The sequence below is a fragment of the Manis pentadactyla genome, chromosome 2 (assembly GCF_030020395.1).
Source record: "Manis pentadactyla isolate mManPen7 chromosome 2, mManPen7.hap1, whole genome shotgun sequence".
NCBI lineage: Eukaryota > Metazoa > Chordata > Mammalia > Pholidota > Manidae > Manis > Manis pentadactyla.
This window is the reverse complement of record NC_080020.1, coordinates 229564133-229585358: the sequence shown is the minus strand read 5'-3', so window position 1 is coordinate 229585358 and position 21226 is coordinate 229564133. Positions and strand designations below refer to the sequence as shown.

At 42.8% G+C, this 21226-nt stretch overlaps 1 protein-coding gene across 4 annotated transcripts in view; it reads left to right on the top strand.

Annotated features, from left to right (window-relative positions):
* Positions 1 to 19134: 19134 nt before the first annotated feature.
* ASAP2 (ArfGAP with SH3 domain, ankyrin repeat and PH domain 2) overlaps positions 19135 to 21226 on the top strand; it is a 161752-nt gene continuing 159660 nt past the window's right edge. For 3 of the 4 annotated variants that reach the window (XM_036881889.2, XM_036881887.2, XM_036881886.2), the window contains exon 1: positions 19136 to 19618. In XM_036881889.2, coding sequence (XP_036737784.2) covers positions 19493 to 19618 — 126 coding nt within the window. In that variant the 5' untranslated portion in view covers positions 19136 to 19492. Of the gene's footprint in view, positions 19619 to 21226 lie in introns of all 4 variants that reach the window. The other variant, XM_036881890.2, reaches the window with a different exon arrangement.

Below are 21226 nucleotides of genomic sequence, written 5' to 3'. Positions count from 1 at the left end.
AATCACAATACCCCTTAATCCCCTTCTCCCTCCCTCCCAATGCACCCTCCCCCAACCCTTCCCTTTGATAACCACTAGTCTCTTCTTGGAGTCTGTGAATCTGCTGCTATTTTGTTTCTTCAGTTTGGCTTCATTGTTATACTCCACAATTGAGTGAAATCACTTGGTACTTGTCTTTCTCCACCTGGCTTATTTCACTCAGCATAATACCCTCTAGCTCCTCCATTCATGTTGTTGCAAATGGTAGGATTTGTTTTCTTCTTATGGCTAAATAATATTCCATTGTGTATATGTACCACATCTTCTTTATCCATTCATCTACTGATAGACTAAATAGGTTGCTTCCATTTCTTGGCTATTGTAAATAGTGCTGCTATAAACATAGGGGTGCATATGTCTTTTTGAACAGGTATCTTGTTTTCTTTGGGTAAATTCCTAGGAGTGGAATTCCTGGATCAAATGATATTTCTATTTTTAGTTTTTTGAGGAACCTCCATATAGTTTTCCACAATGGTTGAACTAATTTACATTCCCACCAAAAGTGTAGGAGGGTTCTCCTTTCTCCACATCCTCACCAGCATTTGTTGTTGCTTGTCTTCTCGATGTTGGCAATCCTAACCGGTGTGAGGTGGTATCTCATTGTGGTTTTAATTTGCATCTCCTTGATAATTAGCAACATGGGGCATCTTTTCACATGCCTGTTGGCCATCTGAATTTCTACTTTGGTGAAGTGTTTGTTCAGATCTTCCACCCATTTTTTAATAGGGTTACTTGCTTTTTGGGTGTTGAGGCATGTGATCTCTTTATATATTTTGGATGTTAACCTTTTATAGGATATGTCATTTACAAATATATCCTCCCATACTGTAGGATGCCTTTTTGTTCTGCTGATGGTGTCCTTTGCTGTATAGAAGCTTTTTAGTTTGATGTAGTCCTGTTTGTTCATTTTTGCTTTGTTTCCCTTGCCCAAGGGGATGTGTTCAAGAAAAAGTTGCTCGTGTGTATATTCAAGAGATTTTTGCCTATGTTTTCTTCTAAGAGTTTTATGGTTTCATGACTTACATTCAGGTCTTTGATCCATTTCGAGTTTACTTTTGTGTATGGGGTTAGATAATAATCCAGTTTCATTCTCTTACATGTAACTGTCCAGTTTTGCCAACACCAGTTGTTGAAGAGGCTGTCATTTTCCCCATTGTATATCCATGGCTCCTTTATGGTGTATTAATTGGCCATGTATGTTTGGGTATATATATCAGTGCTCTGTATACTGTTTGATTGATCTATGGGTCTGTTCTGGTGCCAATACCAAATTGTTTTGATTACTGTGGCTTTGTAGTACAGTTTGAAGTTGGGGACCGTAATTCCCCCAGCTTTTGTTCTTCCTTCTCAGGATTGCTTTGGCTATTTGGGTCTTTTGTGGTTCCATATGAATTTTAGAACTATTTGTTCCAGTTCATTGAAGAATGCTGTTGGAATTTTGATAGGGATTGCTTGAATCTGTAGATTGCTTTAGGCAGGATGGCCATTTTGACAATATTAATTCTTCCTATCCGTGAGCACAGGATATATTTCCTTTGGTTGGTGTCTTCTTTAATTTCTCTCATGAGTGTCTTGTAGTTTTCAGGGTATAGGTCTTTCACCTCCTTGGTTAGGTTTATTCCTAGGTATTTTATTCTTTTTGATGCAATTGTGAATGGAATTGTTTTCCTGATTTCTCTTTCTTCTAGTTCCTCATTAGTATATAGTAATGCCAAAGATTTCTGTGTATTAATTTTGTATCCTGCAACTTTGCTGAATACAGTTATTAGTTCTAGTAGTTTTGGGGTAGATTCTTTATGGTTTTTATGTACAATATCATGTCATCTGCAAACAGTGACAGTTTAACTTCTTCCTTACCAATCTAGATGTCTTTTGTTTCTTTGTGTTTTCTGATTGTCATGACCAGTACTCTGCTGAATAAAAGTGGGGAGAGTGGACATCCTTGTCTTGTTCCTGATCTTAGAGGAAAAGCTTTCAGCTTTTCACTGTTAAGTATGATGTTGGCTGTGGGTTTTTCATATATGGCCTTTATTATGTTGAGGTACTTGCCCTCTATACCCATTTTGTTGAGAGCTTTTATTATGAATGGACGTTGAATTTTGTCAAATGCTTTTTCAGCATCTATGGAGACAATCATATAATTTTTGTCCTCCTTTTTGTTGATGTGGTATATAATGTTGATGGATTTTCTAATATTTTACCATCCTTGCATCCCTGGAATAAATATCACTTGATCATGATGGATGATCTTTTTGAGGTATTTTTAAATTCTGTTTGCTAATATTTTGTTGAGTATTTTTGCATCTCTGTTCATCAGAGATATTGTTCTGTAATTTTCTTTTTTTGTGGTGTCTTTGCCTGGTTTTGGAATTAGAGTGATGCTGGCTTCCCAGAATGAGTTTGGGAGTATTCCTTCCTCTTCTACTTTCTGGAAAACTTTAAGGAGGATGGGTATTAGGTCTCTAAGTATTTGATAAAATTCAGTGGTGAAGCCATCTGGTACAAGGGTTTTGTTCTTAGGTAGTTTTTTGATTACCAATTCAATTTCATTGTGGTAAATTGGTCTGTTCAAATTTTTTGTTTTTTACTTGTATTTTTCTGGACAGTTATCCAATTTGTTAGCATATAATTTTTCATAGTATTCTCTAATAATTCTTTGTATTTCTGTGGTGTCTGTTGTGATTTTTCCTTTCTCATTTCTGATTCTGTTTATGTGTGTAGACTCTTTTTTTCTTGTTAAGTCTGGCTAGGGATTTATCTGTTTTGTTTGTTTTCTCGAAGAAACTGTTCCTCATTTCATTGGTTCTTTCTATTGTCTTATTCTTCTCAATTTTATTTATTTATGCTCTAATCTTTATTATGTCCCTCCTTCTACTGACTGGGCCTCATTTGTCCTTCTTTTTCTAGTTTCATTAATTGTAAGTTTAGACTGTTCATTTGGGATTGTTCTTCTTTCTTGAGGTAGGCCTGTATTGCAATATACTTCCTTCTTAGCATGGCCTTCGCTGCATTCCACAGATTTTGCAGTGTTGAGTTATTGTTTTCAATTGTCTCCATATAGTGCTTGATCTCTGTTTTTATTTGGTCATTGATCCATTGATTATTTAGGAGCATGTTCTTAAGCCTCCATGTTTTTTTGGGCTTTTTCATTTTCTCTGCATAATTTATTTCTAATTTCTTACCTTTGTGGTTTGAGAAGCTGGTTGATACAATTTCAGTCCTTCTGAATTTACTGAGGCTCTATTTGTGGCCTAGTATATGATCTATTCTTGAAAATGTTCCATGTGCACTTGAGAAGAAGGTGTATCCTACTGCTTTTGGGTGTAGAGTTCTGTAGATGTCTGTTAGGTCCATCTGTTCTTATGTGTTGTTCAGTGCCTCTGTGTCCTTACTTATTTTTTGTCTGTTTGATCTGACCTTTGGAGTGAGTGGTGTGTTGAAGTCTCCTAAAATGATGCATTGCATTCTGTTTCCCCCTTTAATTCTGTTAGTATTTGTTTCACATATTTGGGTGTTCCTATGTTGGGTACATAGCTATTTAGAATGGTTATATACTCTTGTTGGACTGACTGCTTTATCATTTTTATAACATCCTGTTTTGTCTCTTGTTACTTTCTTTTTTTTGAAGTCTATTTTATCTGATACAAGTACTGCAACTCCTGCTTTTTTTCTCCCTATTATTTGCATGAAATATCTTTTTCTATCTGTCCACTTTTAGTCTGTGTATGTCTTTGGTTTGAAGTGAGTCTCTTGCAGGCAGCATATAGATGGGTCTTGTTTTTTTATCCATTCTGTAACTCTGCGTCTTTTGATTGGTACAATCAGACCATTTACATTTAGGGTGATTATTGATAGGTATGTACTTATTGCCATTGCAGGCTTTAGATTCATGGTTCCCAAAGGTTCAAGGGTAGCTTCTTTACTACCTAACAGTCTAACTTAACTCACTTAGTACACTATTTCAAGCACAATCTGTTCTTTTTTCCCTCCCTTCTTTTTTTTCCTCCTCCACTCTTTCTATATTAGGTGTCATATTCTGTACTCTTTGTGTATCCCTTGACTGACTTTGTGGGTAGTTGATTTGATTTTTCATTTGCTTAGTAATTAATTGGTCTACTTCCTTTACTGTGGTTTTATTTTCTCTGGTAACAGCTATTTAGCCTTAGGAGCACTTCTATCTATAGCAGTCCCTCCAAAATACCCTGTAGAGATGTTTTGTGGGAGGTAAATTCCCTCAATTTTTGCTTATCTGGAAAGCATTTAATCCTTGCTTCAAAGTTAAATGATAATCTTGCTGGATAGAGTATTCTGGATTTGAGGCCCTTCTGTTTCATTGCATTAAATATATCATGCCACTCCCTTCTGGCCTGTAAGGTTTCTGCTGAGAAGTCTGATGAGAGCCTGTTGGGTTTTCCTTTGTAGGTGATCTTTTTTCTCTCTCTGGCGGATTTTAATACTCTGTCCTGTCCTTCATCTTTGCCATTTTAATTATTACATGTCTTGGTGTTGTCCTCCTTGGGTCCTTTTGTGGGGAGATCTGTGTACTTCCATGGCCTGAGAGACTATTTCCTTCCCCAGATTGAGGAAGTTTTAGCAATTATTTACTCAAAGACACTTTCTATCCCTTTCTCTCTCTCTCTTCTTCTTCTGGTACCCATATAATGCAAATATTGTTCCATTTAGATTGGTCACACAGTTCTCTTAATATTCATTCATTCCTAGAGATCCTTTTTTCTTTCTGTGCCTCAGCTTCTTTGTATTCCTGTTCTCTAATTTCTATCTCATTTACTTTCTCCTGTACCCCATCTAATCTACTTTTTTTTTTTTTTATTTTTTATTGAAGGGTAGTTGACACACAGTATTACATTACATTAGTTTCAGGTGTACAACACAGTGATTCAACATTTATATACATGATAATTCTAGGTACCAGCTATCACCATACCAAGTTGTTACAATATTTTGACTATATTCCTTATGCTATACATTACATCCCGGTTACTTATTTATTTTACAATTGGAAGTGTGTACTTTTTTTTGGTTGTTGTTGTTAGGGCATCTCTCATATTTATTGATCAAATGGTTGTTAACAACAATAAAATTCTGTATAGGGGAGTCAATGCTCAATGCACAATCATTAATCCACCCCAAGCCTAATTTTCGTCAGTCTCCAATCTTCTGAAGCATAACGAACAAGTTCTTACATGGAGAACAAATTCTTACATAGTGAATAAGTTACATGGTGAACAGTACAAGGGCAGTCATCACAGAAACTTTTGGTTTTGCTCATGCATTATGAACTATAAACAGTCAGTTCAAATATGAATACACATTTGATTTTTATACTTGATTTATATGTGGATACCACATTTCTCTCTTTATTATTTTTAATAAAATGCTGAAGTGGTAGGTAGATACAACATAAAGGTAGAAAACATAGTTTAGTGTTGTAAGAGAGCAAATGTAGATGATCAGGTGTGTGCCTGTAGACTATGTGTTAATCCAAGCTAGACAAGGGCAATAAAACATCCACATATGCAGAAGATTTCTCTCAGAACAGGGAGGGTGAGGTTCTAAGCCTCACCTCTGTTGATCCCCAATTTCTCACCTGATGACCCCCCTGCGACTGTGCCTGTCTTAGGTTGTTCCTCCCTTGAGGAATCTTACCCGTCTCTGGCTAACCAGTCATCTTCCGGGGCCATACAGGGAAATGTGAAGTTGGTAAGTGAGAGAGAAGCCTTATTGTTTGAAATGGTTAGCTTTTTATTTCTTTGCATATTTATGCCCTGTGGCTTCTATGCCCAGCATTTGTCTTGAGGTATCTTTACCACTTGGAGGAGTTATGATACTCGGTAAATTTGATATGAGGCACGAATTCTATTTAAGAATTCGTTGTAATTAGGAAGGAAGAAGAAAAGCTATAGAAGTAGCAGGCGGGAGAAAACATGGGAAGATTGATTATTTCTTTGACATATCTTCTTGTAGAGTAACTTCAGCATGTATAGATTTTAAGCTACTACTTAAATTGCGCACACACATTAACATAATAGGAGTATAGTTACATAACCAAAGCATACCTGTAATTACCAGCCATCTCCAGTGAAACCAAGAAAACCAGTTAGGCACCCTAGGCATTTGTGAAAACTTATCAATGATGTGATGGTTATTATCTAACTGAATTTGAATAGTTTGAGAAAAATCAGACAAATTAAAACAACCCATTCCTGGGCACTGTTCACATCCCATATGTTCTTTTAACAGTAAATAGTCTGTAGTTGTAAGATTTTGGAGCGCTACAATTTGCACTTCTCCTAATTCTTGGTTGAGTTCCAACAGTATAGATCCAGTCAAATTTGTTGTTTTACTGTATGCACAGGCCAGCTTAGATATCTCCTTCATTCCCATGGCAAGTCCAGGAGCTGGTGGGATGAGTGCATCTACAGCTGTAGCAGTGCGTGGATCTTTGTTGGGGTTTTTTGATGATCATCTTCTGGCATGAGTCTTCCCGAGAGTGCTGATGTTGGAAGTTCTCTTTCATATTGTATCTTAGTTCATTTTCGGGGTAGCCAAATTAGGCTTTGATCCTCTGTATAAACACAAACAGACCCTTTGCCTACACTTTTATATGTCCTTTATATCATTGTGTAGAACTCATTAGAGGTCACCACATAGGAACTGCATTTTTTTTTTTAAATCATTAATCTACACTTACATGATGAATACTTTGTTTACTAGGCTCTCCCCTATACCAGGACCCCCTATATACTCCTTTACAGTCACTGTCCATCAGCGTAGCAACCTGTTGTAGAATCACTACTTGTCTTCTCTGTGTTGTACAGCCCTCCCCTTTCTCCGACCCCGCTATGGATGCTAATCTTAATACCCCCCTGCTTCTCCCCCCCTTATCCCTCCCTACCCACCCATCCTCCCCAGTCCCTTTCCCTTTGGTACCTGTTAGTCCATTCTTGAGTTCTGTGATTCTGCTGCTGTTTTGTTCCTTCAGTTTTTCCTTTGTTCTTATATTCCACAGATGAGTGAAATCATTTGGTATTTCTCTTTCTCTGCTTGGCTTGTTTCACTGAGCAAAATACCCTCCAGCTCCATCCATGTTGCTGCAAATGGTTGGATTTGCCCTTTTCTTATGGCTGAGTAGTATTCCACTGTGTATATGTACCACATCTTCTTTATCCATTCATCTATCGATGGACATTTAGGTTGCTTCCAATTCTTGGCTATTGTAAATAGTGCTGCGATAAACATAGGGGTGCACTGATCTTTCTCATACTTGATTGCTGCATTCTTAGGGTAAATTCCTAGGAGTGCAATTCCTGGGTCAAATGGTAAGTCTGTTTTGAGCATTTTGATGTACCTCCATACTGCTTTCCACAATGGTTGAACAAGTTTACATTCCCACCAGCAGTGTAGGAGGGTTCCCCTTTCTCCACAGCCTCGCCAACATTTGTTGTTGTTTGTCTTTTGGATGGCAGCCATCCTTACTGGTGTGAGGTGATACCTCATTGTAGTTTTAATTTGCATTTCTCTGATAATTAACGATGTGGAGCATCTTTTCATGTGTCTGTTGGCCATCTGTATTTCTTTTTTGGAGAACCGTCTGTTCAGTTCCTTTGCCTAATCTACTTTTAAATCCCTCCATTATATGTTTCATTTCAGATACTCTATTTTTCAAAGTTTCTATCTCTTTCTTGAAATCCTCCCTGAGGTCTTGAATATTTTTCTGTAGATCCATGGGCATGTTTATGATTTTTATTTTGAAATCTTTATCAGGAAGATTGGTGATTTCAGTTTCACTTGGCCCTCTTTCTGGTATTTGTGGGATTTTGGTTTGTTCCAGGTTCTTTTGCCATTTCATATTCATAATGACTACTATTGAATAATAACTTTGTGTAAGTGGCACCCTCTAGTGCCCAGAAGCTCTACTCTCTGGAGCTGCTGAGCCCCTGGAATGATGGCAGGGTTTGCAAGCATGTGGCACCAATGCCTGCCAGGACGAAAGAGCTCTTTCCTGCTTCCTGTCTGCATTTCCTGCCTCCACTGCCAGGGCCAGTGGGCTGAGCGTGCAGGGAGGAACCTCTATGCTATGCCCTTTTAGCTGCCATAGGTGGGGCTGCCCTTTGACTGGCCTGGTGCAGTGATGGGGGCAGCAGGTTTGCATACTGGTACCAGCTGGGAGGAAGGAGTAGCAAGCTGTGTATCACATTTGGGGACCTTGGTGCTGCATTTCCAGCCAGGGGGATGGAGCACCTGAAGCTCCTGAAAGTTCCCAAATTGTTGGGCTAAGTGTGCCGGGACAACTTTGTCCACCTGTCTTTCCTCCTGAGCAGCAAGCTCTGTATAATACTTGCCCTTTTAGCAGCCCTCTCACTTTTGGGAAGTGTTTCAAAGTGCCTGCCTTTCTTTTGTCCTGGAGTGGCCAGTTGTGGGTACCTGTTCTCCACAAGTGGCTCGAATCTCAGTCTCTTGAGTATTCTGCCTGTCTTTACTTTCCAACCCTTCTAATCTCCAGAGCACCTGTAGTGCGCATTCATGCTCCCACAGCAGATTTCCAGGTGTGGGTATTTAGCAGTCCTGGGCTTCTACTCCCTGCCCACTCTGTTTCTTTTCCTCCTGCTGGTGAACTGGGGTGCAGGGTGGGCTTGGATCCTGCCAGATCACAGCTTTTCTACTTTACCCTTTTCCATGAGGTCTTCTCTTTTCCCCAGATTTAGGCCTTCTGTTGCAGTCTTTTTTCCAGTTGCTATTTCAGCATTAGTTGTATTTGCTGTATTTTTGTTATATGTGATTTTGGGAGGAGGTTTCTGCCTCACTTCTCATGCCGCCATCTTGTTTAATCCCTCCTCTTTAATGCTTTTTATAACACTAATTTTCTTTTGTTTTGGTAAGAGCTTTATTGAGATATATTCACATGCCATATAATTCAGCCATTTAAATTATTCAATTCAATGATTTTTAGCATATTCACAGGGTTGTGCATCTATCACCTTGGTCAATTTTAGAATGTTTCATCAACCCAAAAAGAAACGTTATACTCTTTAATGGTTCCCCCTTATTCTCTACCCTAAGCAACCAGTAATCTACTTTCTATCTTTATGAGGTCTTGAATATTTTGGACATTTATATGCATAATCTGGACATTCCATATACATGTAATTGTTGTCTGGAAGCTACATCTGGGGAGGTCTCTCCCTGAGCCCTAGATGAAGCCTCAATCTGTTTGGGGGATGCTTCTTAACTCTGATCGAGAAAGAATTCTGGAACAGGTTGGACAAGTATAGGTAAGGAAGGAATTCATTAAAGCAAGAGTAGTAGTGAATGGCACCTGCCTTGCATGCAGCAGAGAGCAAGGAAGAACAGAGGGAGGAAAGGGAAGCTCATTGAATTCCTGCTTGTCATAAGGCAAATTCCTTGCCAACCCCTGAAAGCAGAGTCACCCAGAATCCAGTGTCCACTTGAATCTGCATAGCCTGGGAACTAAGCCCCTACCACCCCAGAATTTGGGGTTGCTGCAGAACACTGGATGGATGAACACAGCAATATTTTGAGAATTTGCCTAAGTCCAAGAAAGATTTTCAGGCAGGCTACTAAAGAGTATGATCGTATAGCTGCAATCCTGTCTGGCCACCCAGGTGATAGGAACTTGCAAACCCAAATCAGAGATCAGTAGCCCTTCCCTACTTGTCTGAAATAGGAGAGAATGAAGTCCCGTGCTTAAGTCTAGAAAAGTGAATGAAATAGTGAAGTAACAAAGAAGCTTACCACTGGGAAAAGGGTCTCCTATTAATCTCCAAAGAGGCTTGGAAAAGCGCAGAGGCAAAATGCAGTAAGTTGACCAGCAAGAAGTTTTTATTTAAGGCAAAGTACACATTCGAAGAATGGGGAGAACAGGCAACCTCAGAAAGGAGATGCACTTAAAGGCTTAGGATTCTGTCTTTTAAGGATTTCAAGAATGGGGCAAAGGACCAGCAGGGGGTGGGGTGGGTGCATAGACTTGACATGTGGTCTCATAATGTCTACTTCCAATGAGAGACATTATGTCATTTTCCATAGTCTGTCCTCTAGATATTCTGTAAGATAAATTTAACATGAGGAATTTCTTGATCCTGTTCTTCTCCAAGATAGTGGTTACCCTTAAGCAGTGGGGACACACCATTTAGGACTGCTTGCTCTGCCTTAAGAGAGGGTAGGTTATTATCTGATTACCATAAAATATGTTAGGAATCTTACTTCCTAATTCCCTCGTTTGTAAAATAGAATCTTACCTTAAGGTGAAGTCCCTCGTGTTTTTACTATACTATTTACATCTTGGCATTTCATCATAGGTGGGAAAAGTTAATCATGATGCTGGTCCTATGTCTCTGGTCTACCTTAGAATTGTATAATATATGGTCTTGGAGTCTGGCTTCTTTCACTTAGAGTAATGTTTTCAAGGATCATCCATGCTGTAGCCTGTGTCAAGACTTCACTCCATTTTATGGCTGGATAATTCCATTGTTTTATTGGTTCAATTGTGTCCCCTCAAAATTTGTATGTTGAAATCCCAACCTCTAATACTACAGAATGTGACTTTGTTTGGAACTAGGATCATTGCAGATATAATTAGTCTGCAGGAGATCATAGATGTATTTGAGATCATACTGGAATTGGTGGGCCCCTACTCTAGTATGATCAATATCTCTATAAAGAGGGGAAATTTGGACACAGGGACAGGGACTATGTGACCATGAAGAGAGAGAGGAGATGTGTCTACAGCCCAAGAACGCCAAGGCCTGCCCCCGAACCATCAGGAGCCAGGTAGGGGCCCGGAGCCGACTCGCCCTCATGGCCTCGAAGGAGCCAACCTGCTGGTGCCCTGGTCTTGGACTTCTATCCTCTACGGCTCTGAGGCAGTCAGTTTCGGTTTAAGCTACCCAGTTGTGTTTCTTTACACAGCACCCCTAGCAAGCTAATACACATTATATGAATTTAGCACATTCTTTTTATTCATTCTTTAGTTGTTGGACATTTGAGGTGTTTCTATTTTTTGGTTATTATAAGTAATTAAGCTATAAACATGTGTGAACAAGTTTTTGTGTGGACATATGCTCTCATTCCTTTGGGGGTCATGTGTACCCAGGTCTGAGATTACTGTGTTATGTAGTAAACCTAATGCGTAAACTTTTGAGGACCTGCCAGGCTGGTTTCCTGAGCACCTGCACCATGTTACATTCCCACCAGCAGTATATGATGGTTCCAGTTTCTTCTCCAACACCTGTTATTGTCTGCTTTTTTAATTATAGTCATTCTAATGGGTTTGAAGTATATCTTGTTGTGGTTTTGATTTGCATTTCCCTGATGACTAGTGGTATTTAGCATCTTTTCATGTATTTTTTGTCCTCTGTATATCTTCTTCAGAGAAATGTCTATTCAGATCCTTTGCCCATTTTTTCATTGGGTTGTCTTTTTATTATTGAGTTGTTAAGAGTTCTTTATATATTCTAGATGCAACTCTCTTACCAGATATCTTTTTTGCAAATATTTTCCCACTATCTGTGGGTTTTCTTCACTTTTTTGATGCATTTTGTTGAAGTACAAAGCTTTTAATTTTGATGAAGTCTGATTTATCTATTGCTAATTGGTGTTTTATCCACATGTTTTGCCTCTACACTTGCCCTTCTATAATCACTTTTCCAAGAGCATCCAAAGGTATCTTTTTTATTTTTAAGTGTAAAGCAAACCCTGCCAGGCCTCTGCATGTTGGAAAATCACAAAGATTTTGAGGCCCTGCCTGATCTAGCCCTGCCCACCTCCTCAACATGATCTTCCATCTCCTCTCCTCTCTCTTGCTCAAAACGTTCCAGATATTCTGACCTTCTCTCTCTAAAGTCCTGTCTAGTTCCTGCTCAAGGGGCTTGTGCTTGCTGCTCCTTCCTAATACACTCCTTTCTGATTTGTGCTCAGCTGTTTAAGCTACGGCTATTTAAGTTCTTTATTCTGGACTCAGCACAAATGTGATTTCTTCCAAGAAGTCTTTCCTGATTGCCCTCTCTGATGTAGCAACTCCTCACCCATCCAGTCACTCTTTATTACATCATGCTATTTCATTTTTTGTCAATGGGACTCACATGAAGCTATTTTATTTACATATTTACTATCTGCCTTTCCCTGCTACCATCTAAGTCTGACAATAGCAGTGACCTTCTCTGGCATGTTCACTGCTCATTCGTAGATTGGGGAACAGTGCTTGGCATCTGGTAAGTAGCTAGGAAATATTAGTTGAAATACTGAGCAATGTAGAACAGAAGCAACTAGATAGGAAGTATTGTAGCATGGCACCTCAGAACTGAAAGAAATCTTCAGAAACCTCAGGAAAACCTAAACCCCCCTTTAGGTTTTATCAAGTCCCATTAGTAGAGTACAGTTTACATAATTTGGAATTCTGGGCTTCTGACTGGGTGGGAAGGCCAAGTCCCTGATTGTCATGTATCACTTATGGGCCCTAGAAAAATGCTTCTCAAATTTTAAAATGCAAACAAATTACCTGGGAGATCTTGTTGAAGTCCAGACTCTGATTCTGTAGGTCTGTGATTCTGTGCTTCTATGGAGCTCCCAGGTGATGGCAATGCTGATGGTACGGTGCCCACACTTTGAGTGGCAAGGGTTGAGGGGGCAGGAGCACCTTAGTTCACATGTGATGATGTCACAACACCACTGTATGGAAGGTGACACCACAGTAAGGCTTCCATATTGAAGGAGGATGATCGCTCATTTCAGTGTCTGACGGGGTCAGATCACCAAGCAATACATCTCCCTAACCCCCATCCAATGTTTCACTTCCTGCTACAAACGTATCTGTACCAGAACCTGAGCTGACAGAGAAGGCACCATTATATGGAAAGCCCACTGTGTCTTCACATCTCTCAAACCTTGGAATTTTCTCATATTGAATTGAGATGTCTTCTCTCATTTTGTGTGTTGAATGACACATACCTCCATGAGATTCAATTCTATTAACACGTATTGAGCACCTACTGGGTGCCTACCCTGCATTTTAGAGCTAGAGGTACAAAGACAAATAAACTGCATCCCTCTTTCCCCCAGGAGCCTTGTCTACTGATGGCAATAAGATGAGAAAACAAATATTCCAGGCATGATATCATGTGAATGTTTCTATAATGGAAGCATCCAGAACTTTGGGGGAGCTGAGGCATTTTATTTCCAGAGTGAAGTTGAGACTTATCAGTTCAATGAAATGAGTGGTTCCTTCTTTTCTGGCTGACTATTTGGCTAACACTGTTGCTTCACACATCAACGAGAACAGAGGGCGGTAGGGAGCACAGGAGGGAAGAGGGCAGGAGAGGCCTTTCCGAGTGTGTGAGGATGTGGACGCTGGCTCTTCATTCCATTTCCTAACAAGAGCCCTGGAGAGATGTCTGAAGCGCTGTGGAGGCAGAGGAGGAGAGAACCGATTCTGCCTAGAATGTTCAAAAGAGACTTCACGGAGGGGAGGCTTGGGTTCGATCCTGAAAGAGGACCACAAGTCTGTCAGATGGACAAGAGGAAGAACATTCCGGGCTGAGAAGTGAGGAGACACTTAATGTGAGTCCTGAACAATGAGAGCTGGGTGTGACCTTAGTGTTGGTTGGGCTGCTGGGCGGTGAGTGGCTGGGGATATGGCTGGGGCAGTGGGGAAGCCACGAAAGGCCGTGGATACTGAGTTAGGACTTGTCCTCTAGGGAGCAGATATTGAAGATGGAGAACAACATTCCATTCATTCACGCAAAGGGGCTCTGTGAGTTGAGAAAAATGAGAAGTTTAGTGTGGTTACAATGGGGTTGGCAAACTTTTTCTGAAAAGGGCCAGATAGGACTGTCAACATTTATATGGGCCATTCGATGTCTGTTGCATCTAGTCAACTCCACCACCACAGATGAAAATGAACGGGTGTGGCTGTGTGCCAATAAAACTTTATGAATACTCCACTCTGAGTTTCTTATCATTTTCACATGTCACGAAATATTCTTCTGATTTTTTTTCAACAATTAGGAAATGTCAAAACCATTCTTTTAAGGTTAAGAGCAGTACAAAATCAGACTGCGGGGTCATATCTGGCCCCTGTGCTACAGTTTGCCAACCCAAAATGAGAACAAGGCAGGGAGTTAACAGGAGTTAGGGAAAATCCTGGGACAGATTGTGACTAAGGAGTTTCAGCTTTATCCTGGGGCCAACAGGGAACCACTGGAGCGCCCTTAGTCTTTGGAAGCTCCTGCAGATGATTTACAAGTCTGTGCCACCCAAGAGGGATCCTACAAAACCTAAGAATGGATCTAAGTAACTGCACACACTCTGTAAAAGCTGTAGAAAAACTATGTACATACAGGAGGCTAATTAAACATTCTTTGCTTTCTCATTAAAACAGACCACACCCTCTGTGGGTTTTTTTTGATTATGTTGTTCTAAGCACTTGGTAACAATGAATGGCATTTTCTTAATTACTCTAGGACAATTTTAATTAACACAAGTTGCCCTTGCATGTATAGTCCAATTTATGAGGTTTTATCCTATGTGGGCTTTATCCCATAAGCATGACTCAGGGTGGGAAGGTCTAATGCTCTGCCTCTTGGCAGCAACAATACAATCATACCCAGTAGGAGGCTGGTAAATGTTTAACAACCTCCTCTCTCAGAAAAAAATGTGTTTACATACCTAAGTTTATTTTAATTTTCACCAATAAAAAAAATGTGTAGCACCCAGTTTATAAGTAATAACAACTTTCACAATACTTTTTATTGGAAATTCCACATAGCTAATTGATTCTCACAGAATGCTTTCATTGCTTTTTGCCAGACTCTTGTATTCATAGCCAATCAGTGTTTGCAGTTCAACCACAATTTGACAAAAAAGATTATGAGTAAATGCTTGATTATTATCCACTTAAGCAAAGAACTTGCTCATGTCACTGACAAATGAGTGTAGTTCTGACATAAATGTTGCTCAACATTTTTTTCTATGATAATGAATAAGACAAAAGTGCAGCCCTGAAGATGTATGCTGTAATTTCACTCTTGTGCCAGTGATGCAAGCAATCACTCTGCTGAATCATATCACCTTTTGCAAATATTGGAAAAATATTACCTCAAGTATTTTCACTGCTCACAATGTAAAGGCTACAGGCATGGCACACTTCTAGTTTAATTTGCATTATTAACATTTTCTCCATCATTTTATTAAGTTTAGACAATAAAATGATAAAGCCTTGATTTTTAGCATTTGACAGTTTCCCTGGTGTAAATGCTCCTACAATGGATAATTTCAGTCTACCAGAATGTAGAGTTGGGAAGACGTGTGCAGTAGTATATCATCCTCGTAGTATTTCTACCAGAGAGATTCAAGTGGCAGTTTGCAAAATTTCTGAAAATTTAACAATCAGTTCTCTGGAATCAGCTGTAGCTCACCTCAGCACAGTATAGATTCTACCTCATTTTTCTGGAACTGCCTCTTGCAGTTCAACAAGAGTGTCACCTATAGAAACCGCTTTGTTAAAACAAAAATGAACAGATGTCAAGTATCTTAATGTGAAGTTCAGCTATGAATTTGTCAGTTTGTCACCTAAATCTATCAACTTAAAATGACATTTTCAAAAATTAGCTTTAAATGGCATAGAAAATATGCTCATTCTCAATTGCCTAGGACCACTGATTAGATTCTCGGTAGCAATGTGGCCCTTGTGGCATTCTCCCTCTTGTGCCCAAACTGACATAAAACATGTACTGTGGAACCAGGGGATGCCAGCACAGGAAGAAGCCTTTGAAATTAGTTAGTCCGGCTTCTTTCATTTTGCAAGTTAGCTGGGTCTAGAGGGGCTAATTTACTTTTCTGCAGTCACAGAGAAGCAAAGCTGATATCAAAATCTAAGTTTTCATTTGTAGAATAGTTTCTGTGTGCTAATTTTTTCCCCCTAAAGTGCTAAGTTGAGATCACTGTGGTAAATGAATTCAAAGTTCTCTCACTTTGGGGATAAATGGGTCCCTTTAGTAACATTGTTGGGGGAGAGCATCATTAAGCTATGGAAAAGAAACTTCTGGTTATGCCTACACGTTCATATCACTCAGGGTGTTTTATTGGTTGCTGTTTTTCCCCCCTTTTTCATTACACCGTTTTCCATAGTCCTTTTAAGGCACAGATCTGTCTTTTCCAAGAGTAATCATTTACAAATTAATAGCAAGTGAAACTGGATAAGTCTTGTGTTAAACCAGCCAACCCTCAAGCAAATTTCAGAGCTAAGAACATATTTTACACCTTGATTGGAGAGTGAAAAATCTCAGGTTCTTGAGAACTACTGGAGGCATGAAATTCCTTTGGAAAATGGGCTGTTGGCCACTGTCAGTTGGCTGCTGAGAATTTCACTTTTGAGAGGAGAGTTTTTTTCCTCTTCCCTGGAAAGGACAAGTCTGCAACACCACATTTCTTTTCATTTTTCTTTCTTTTTTTAAAAGAATAATACAAGCTTACAACCTCTTATCTGAAACTCCCAGGGCCAGATGTGTGTGGAATTCAGAATTTTTCAGGTTTTAGAAAGGTAATATAGCACACATACCAGGTATTCCAAGTCACCCCCAGTGGGGTCTGCAGCAGTGTTCCATAATGAAGCACATTTATGTTTTTCAGGGAAATTCATATGAAGTGGGATAAACAAGACTATAAATAGCCTCATGTCAGTTATTTTCAGGTCAATTTTACCAATAAAAGTTATTTTTAAAACTTTAGATTTTCAGGGCTATTTCGATTTTAAAGTTCTGAAGTATAGGCCTATACTGGTGTCATCGGTATGTTCTCTTTGTGCATTAAACAGAAGTGTGTGCAATGTTTTCCTGATCCACATTCAACTTTAATTTTATTGTTATTTGTTGGAAACTATTCATTCTTATATTAATCTTGGAGATGCCTTAGCTGTCTTGCTCTGATCTTGCTTTAGTTCTTGGCTTTTGCACGGGGCAAGATTTTTTGAGATTCTTACAGATGACTGGAGGAATCCTCAGCTTTAGTGTTCTAACACAGATGTCCTCTTTACACCAGTGGGCCTGGTGACAACTTGCTTTCCACCAGCCTTCTCATCCACTTGCATAACACAGTGCAGCCCTGCAATTTAACTTCTGGGGCTACTAAAGGTCTCTGTACCTGAAAAGTTCTATTAAACCACAAGGAATAACAGGAGTTGCATATAAAGAGAATACAGAACTCCAAGCTAAACTTTGTTCACGTACAAGTCTTGATCAGTCTGATTAATGTACTAAATGTCAAGGAAAAATACTACTTTATCTTCTTGAATCCTCATAGCCTGATAGATTTTTAGTTCTCTAAAAATCAAGACTTGAAAAGTTATCTGTGATATTCTCCAATGTCAAGGAAGACGAAGAACAAAATAACCCCTTGTAGCTGGGAAACTAGTTAGGAGGGAACAGAATCTGCCTGGTGTAGGAGAGGATGCATTATTAATAAAAGCAATATACACAGGACTTGACTTGTAGAAAGTTGCAAATAGAGGAAACTACTAAAGACCAGCAAAAGGGTGAAGAAACATAAAGTGAAGATAGAAGCAAAGATGCTACAGTGTTTAAAATTGTAACTTCCTGTCTAGTGCAGTAATAAAAGCTATCCACTAATACAGATATTTCAGAAAGCGAAATTTCACATGCAATGCTGTGAAAATACCAAAGGCCATACATAACGTCTGACCCACGCTGCCATCTCATATAGCAAATTCTTACACGGGAGCTTAGAAAAGATTGAGTGGTCCACTGTCCTGCAGCTTCAGGAGACTGCTTTGTCTGACATATTGAATTTCCAATGTCTCTCACACTTCCTTTTCAGATGCACAAAAGGTTTTTGTAGTTTCTCTTGGTTTGTTACTGGCAGCTACAGAAACCATGCCACATGCCTGGTATAGAATTATAGGGTGTGATTTTATTTGACTAGTGTATTCAGAACTTCTGGATTTTTAAAAATAACTATCAAAGTTTCCTTAAGAGCTGTTGCATGAAAATCTGAACTAATTGAAACTTTCTCCTGGACCAGTTGTATGAGATTTGCCCTGGTATTGTTGCCTGCTTCTCTGAGACCTACTGAAAAGCTCATTGTCCTGGTTCTGTCTTGCACCCCCCTTGGTTCCCTCCACTTGCTACAGGAATTCCACCTCAGTGTGTTGTTATCTCCCCAGGGTGGGTCCTGGCCTTAGTACTCTAAAACTATTTCCAACTAACCAAGAATGGCCTATATTTGTATAAGCTTAGGAAACACGACCGGGGGCACTTACTAGGACGCCTGTAAGCACTCTGAAGCGCTTTGACTTCTCAGAGGGACTTGGGTTTGAATCCTTATTAGGTCATTCACTGTGTGCTCTTGGGCAAATTGTCCTCTCTGTAAAACAAAGAACCGTGTCTTTACCTGCCTCATAAGGTGGGGAGGACTAGGTGACTATACACAAAGCACAGAAGCCATCGCTACATGGTCGTATCTTGTTATGGAGCCTCAAACCGGCGGTGGGTGCTGCCTGGCGGGGCGCAGGAGTGAGTGGGTCGCGCGGTGCTGGCCCAGGGCGGAGCGCAGAGGCCTGTAGGGGGCGCTGTCCTCATACGTTCTCCCTCTCCTGGAAGGGCATTCCCTGCGATTTAGGGAGGACCCCAAAAAAGGTTCCAAGCCCGGGGTCGGATCGGGTGGGGACAGGGGGGCTGGAGGCAGCTCGGCCCGGGAGGGTGTCCTGCACACTCTGCGGGCGCCTCGCAGATCCGGGGTGGGAGTCGGGGCCTGAGCCGTCGGGCGGAAGCTCCGACGCAGCGCCCGCAGACCGGCCCTGCCCGACGGGGCGCACCCTCGAGCCCCAGCGCAAGGCGCGGGGCCCGAACGCCGAGACAATGCGGCGCGCCGCGGCGGGCGAGGGGGTCGGCGGGCCGGGGCGCGCGCCGTCTTCCTTCCTGCGGGCTCGGCTTCTCGGCGGCGGCGAGCGCGCGGATTGGCGGCCCGGCCCTCCGCACCGCCCCGCCCAGGCGCGGCCCGCCCCCGCCCCCGGCTCGGACCCGCCCCTCTCCGCGGGAGTCGCTCGGGCCCGCGGCTGGGTGGCCGGCAGTTCCCGCCCGCTCTGCGCGTCCGCCTCGGGGCTCGCTCGCGAGGGCAGGCGGCGGCGGCGGCGGCGGCGGAGCCTCAGGCGCGGCGGGCGGACCGGCCGGGCCTGAGCTGCGCGGGGCTGCGCGCGGCCCCTGCTCCCGCCGCCGGGCCCCGCGGACTGCAGACCGCGTCCTACCGCGGCTCCTGCGGGGCGGCCCGCGCCCGGCGCTTCCCTTTGTCCGCGGCCCGGGTGCGCTGCGAGCGCGGCGCAGGCGGCGGCGTCCGAGCGGCGGGTCGGAGCCCGCGCGGCGGCTGAGGCGGCGGCTCCCCCGCGGCCGGCCGCCCGCGCGCCGAGGCGATGCCGGACCAGATCTCCGTGTCGGAATTCGTGGCCGAGACCCATGAGGACTACAAGGCGCCCACGGCCTCGAGCTTCACCACGCGCACGGCGCAGTGCCGGAACACGGTGGCGGCCATCGAGGAGGTGAGCGGCGCCGGCGGGCCTTGCCGGGCGGGCGGCTGCGGCCCCGCGGCCCCACGCCCTGGCCGCCCGCCCCCGCCTCGGACCCCGCTCCCGCGTCCCGGGAAAAGTTTCTTTTCCTCAAAATCGGACGCGGCGGGGCTAACCCTGCCCGAAACGGAAGCCCTTTGTTCCGTGTGGTGGCTCCGGGGAGCTGGCCGACGGCTACCTTGGGCCTTTCTCAGAACCCCCACCGCATCTTCCTCGCGGGGCCGGGGGCCGGGCGGCTCCCCCAGCGCGGCCAACTTCGGCCCGAAAGTCGGGGTGGTCGGCGAGCGGGGTCCTCTGCCCCCGCCGCGGCCGCGTCGTCGGCTCGCCCTCCTCTCCCGGCGCCCGCCTCCCAACTTGTTCTGGAGGTGCCGCCGCCCGCGGGGCAGCCGGGCGCTCCGAGCCCTCGCTGCGGCGCTCGCCCCCTCTGCGCGACTCTCGGGCGGGGCCGAGGGAACCCGGGTGCCCAGGAGAGGTGCGCACACCTTAGCCGGGAAGGCCCGGCCGCGTTCGGCGCCGCGCCCCGGGGAGGAGTGCCCGACGGTGGTGGAGAGCCGGGCTGCCCCAAGGCCTCCGATAGCCGCCCCGGTGACGTGTGTCGCACCTGCCCCAGCCCCTGATCGCCCGTCTCTCCCATCAGCTTGGCAAAGGCCTGCTTCTAGCCGAGTGCTAAGTCATCGCGTCTAGTGCGAACGAGTAAGCCGTCCAGTCCTGCGAGAGAGACCTGGGAACGAACAAGCTTGGGCTGACAGTCCAAGTGGCAGGCAGCGCCGACGGACAGAGTTTGGGCGTCCGGGGCCCCCGCCGATGCCGGTTTGGGGCAGCTTCTCACCTCTCTGCCTTTATTTTCCTCACCTACCAAACGGGACTGGTAATGCAGCCTTTCCAGGGTTGTTATGAGGGTCAGAGACGCAGTGTGTAAAGTGCCTAGCAGTCTCCTTGGCCCAGAATAGGTAACTGGTTTACAAGCCACATGTGTGCCAATATTGAATAGATGATTCCATATCTTTTGGCCAGAAGGTCAAGTTACAGCCTTAAAATGGGGTATTTTAGATGATGACTGGGTCAGAATGAGTTGAAGGGAGGTCACCAGAGGGCTCTGAATTAGGTGATGCCATTCAGTTTTTAACCCACTTGAACAAAGCATCTGCTGTTAGGAATTGCTTGGGAAAAAAATCCAGAATGTTTCCCTTAATGGAAATTTTTTCTTTACAGACATAAACAGTCAATACTGGGCTAAATCTAAAGTAACAGATTCAGCATTCTGAATGTTTTAAGCATAACTAGAGTAGCCTCCCATCCTCCCTTTTTCCTTTTTTTTTTTTTTTTGATGGATTAGAGCTATATGTAAACCTTGTGTAGTGCTTTTGTGATCACACTTCACTTAATTCTACTTCTATCAGCAAGGCTTAAAAATGACACCTTCAAACAAGGCAGATGGGGATCGCTGGAAGAAGTTTCTTCAGAAGTGCTGGTTGAAAAGCAAGAGGAAAATTTTCACAATGTTTTGAGAATATACCATTAATAATGTTTATAGAATGATTTCAACCGAAAAGATAGTTGAGAAAAGAAAAGCTTTGTACA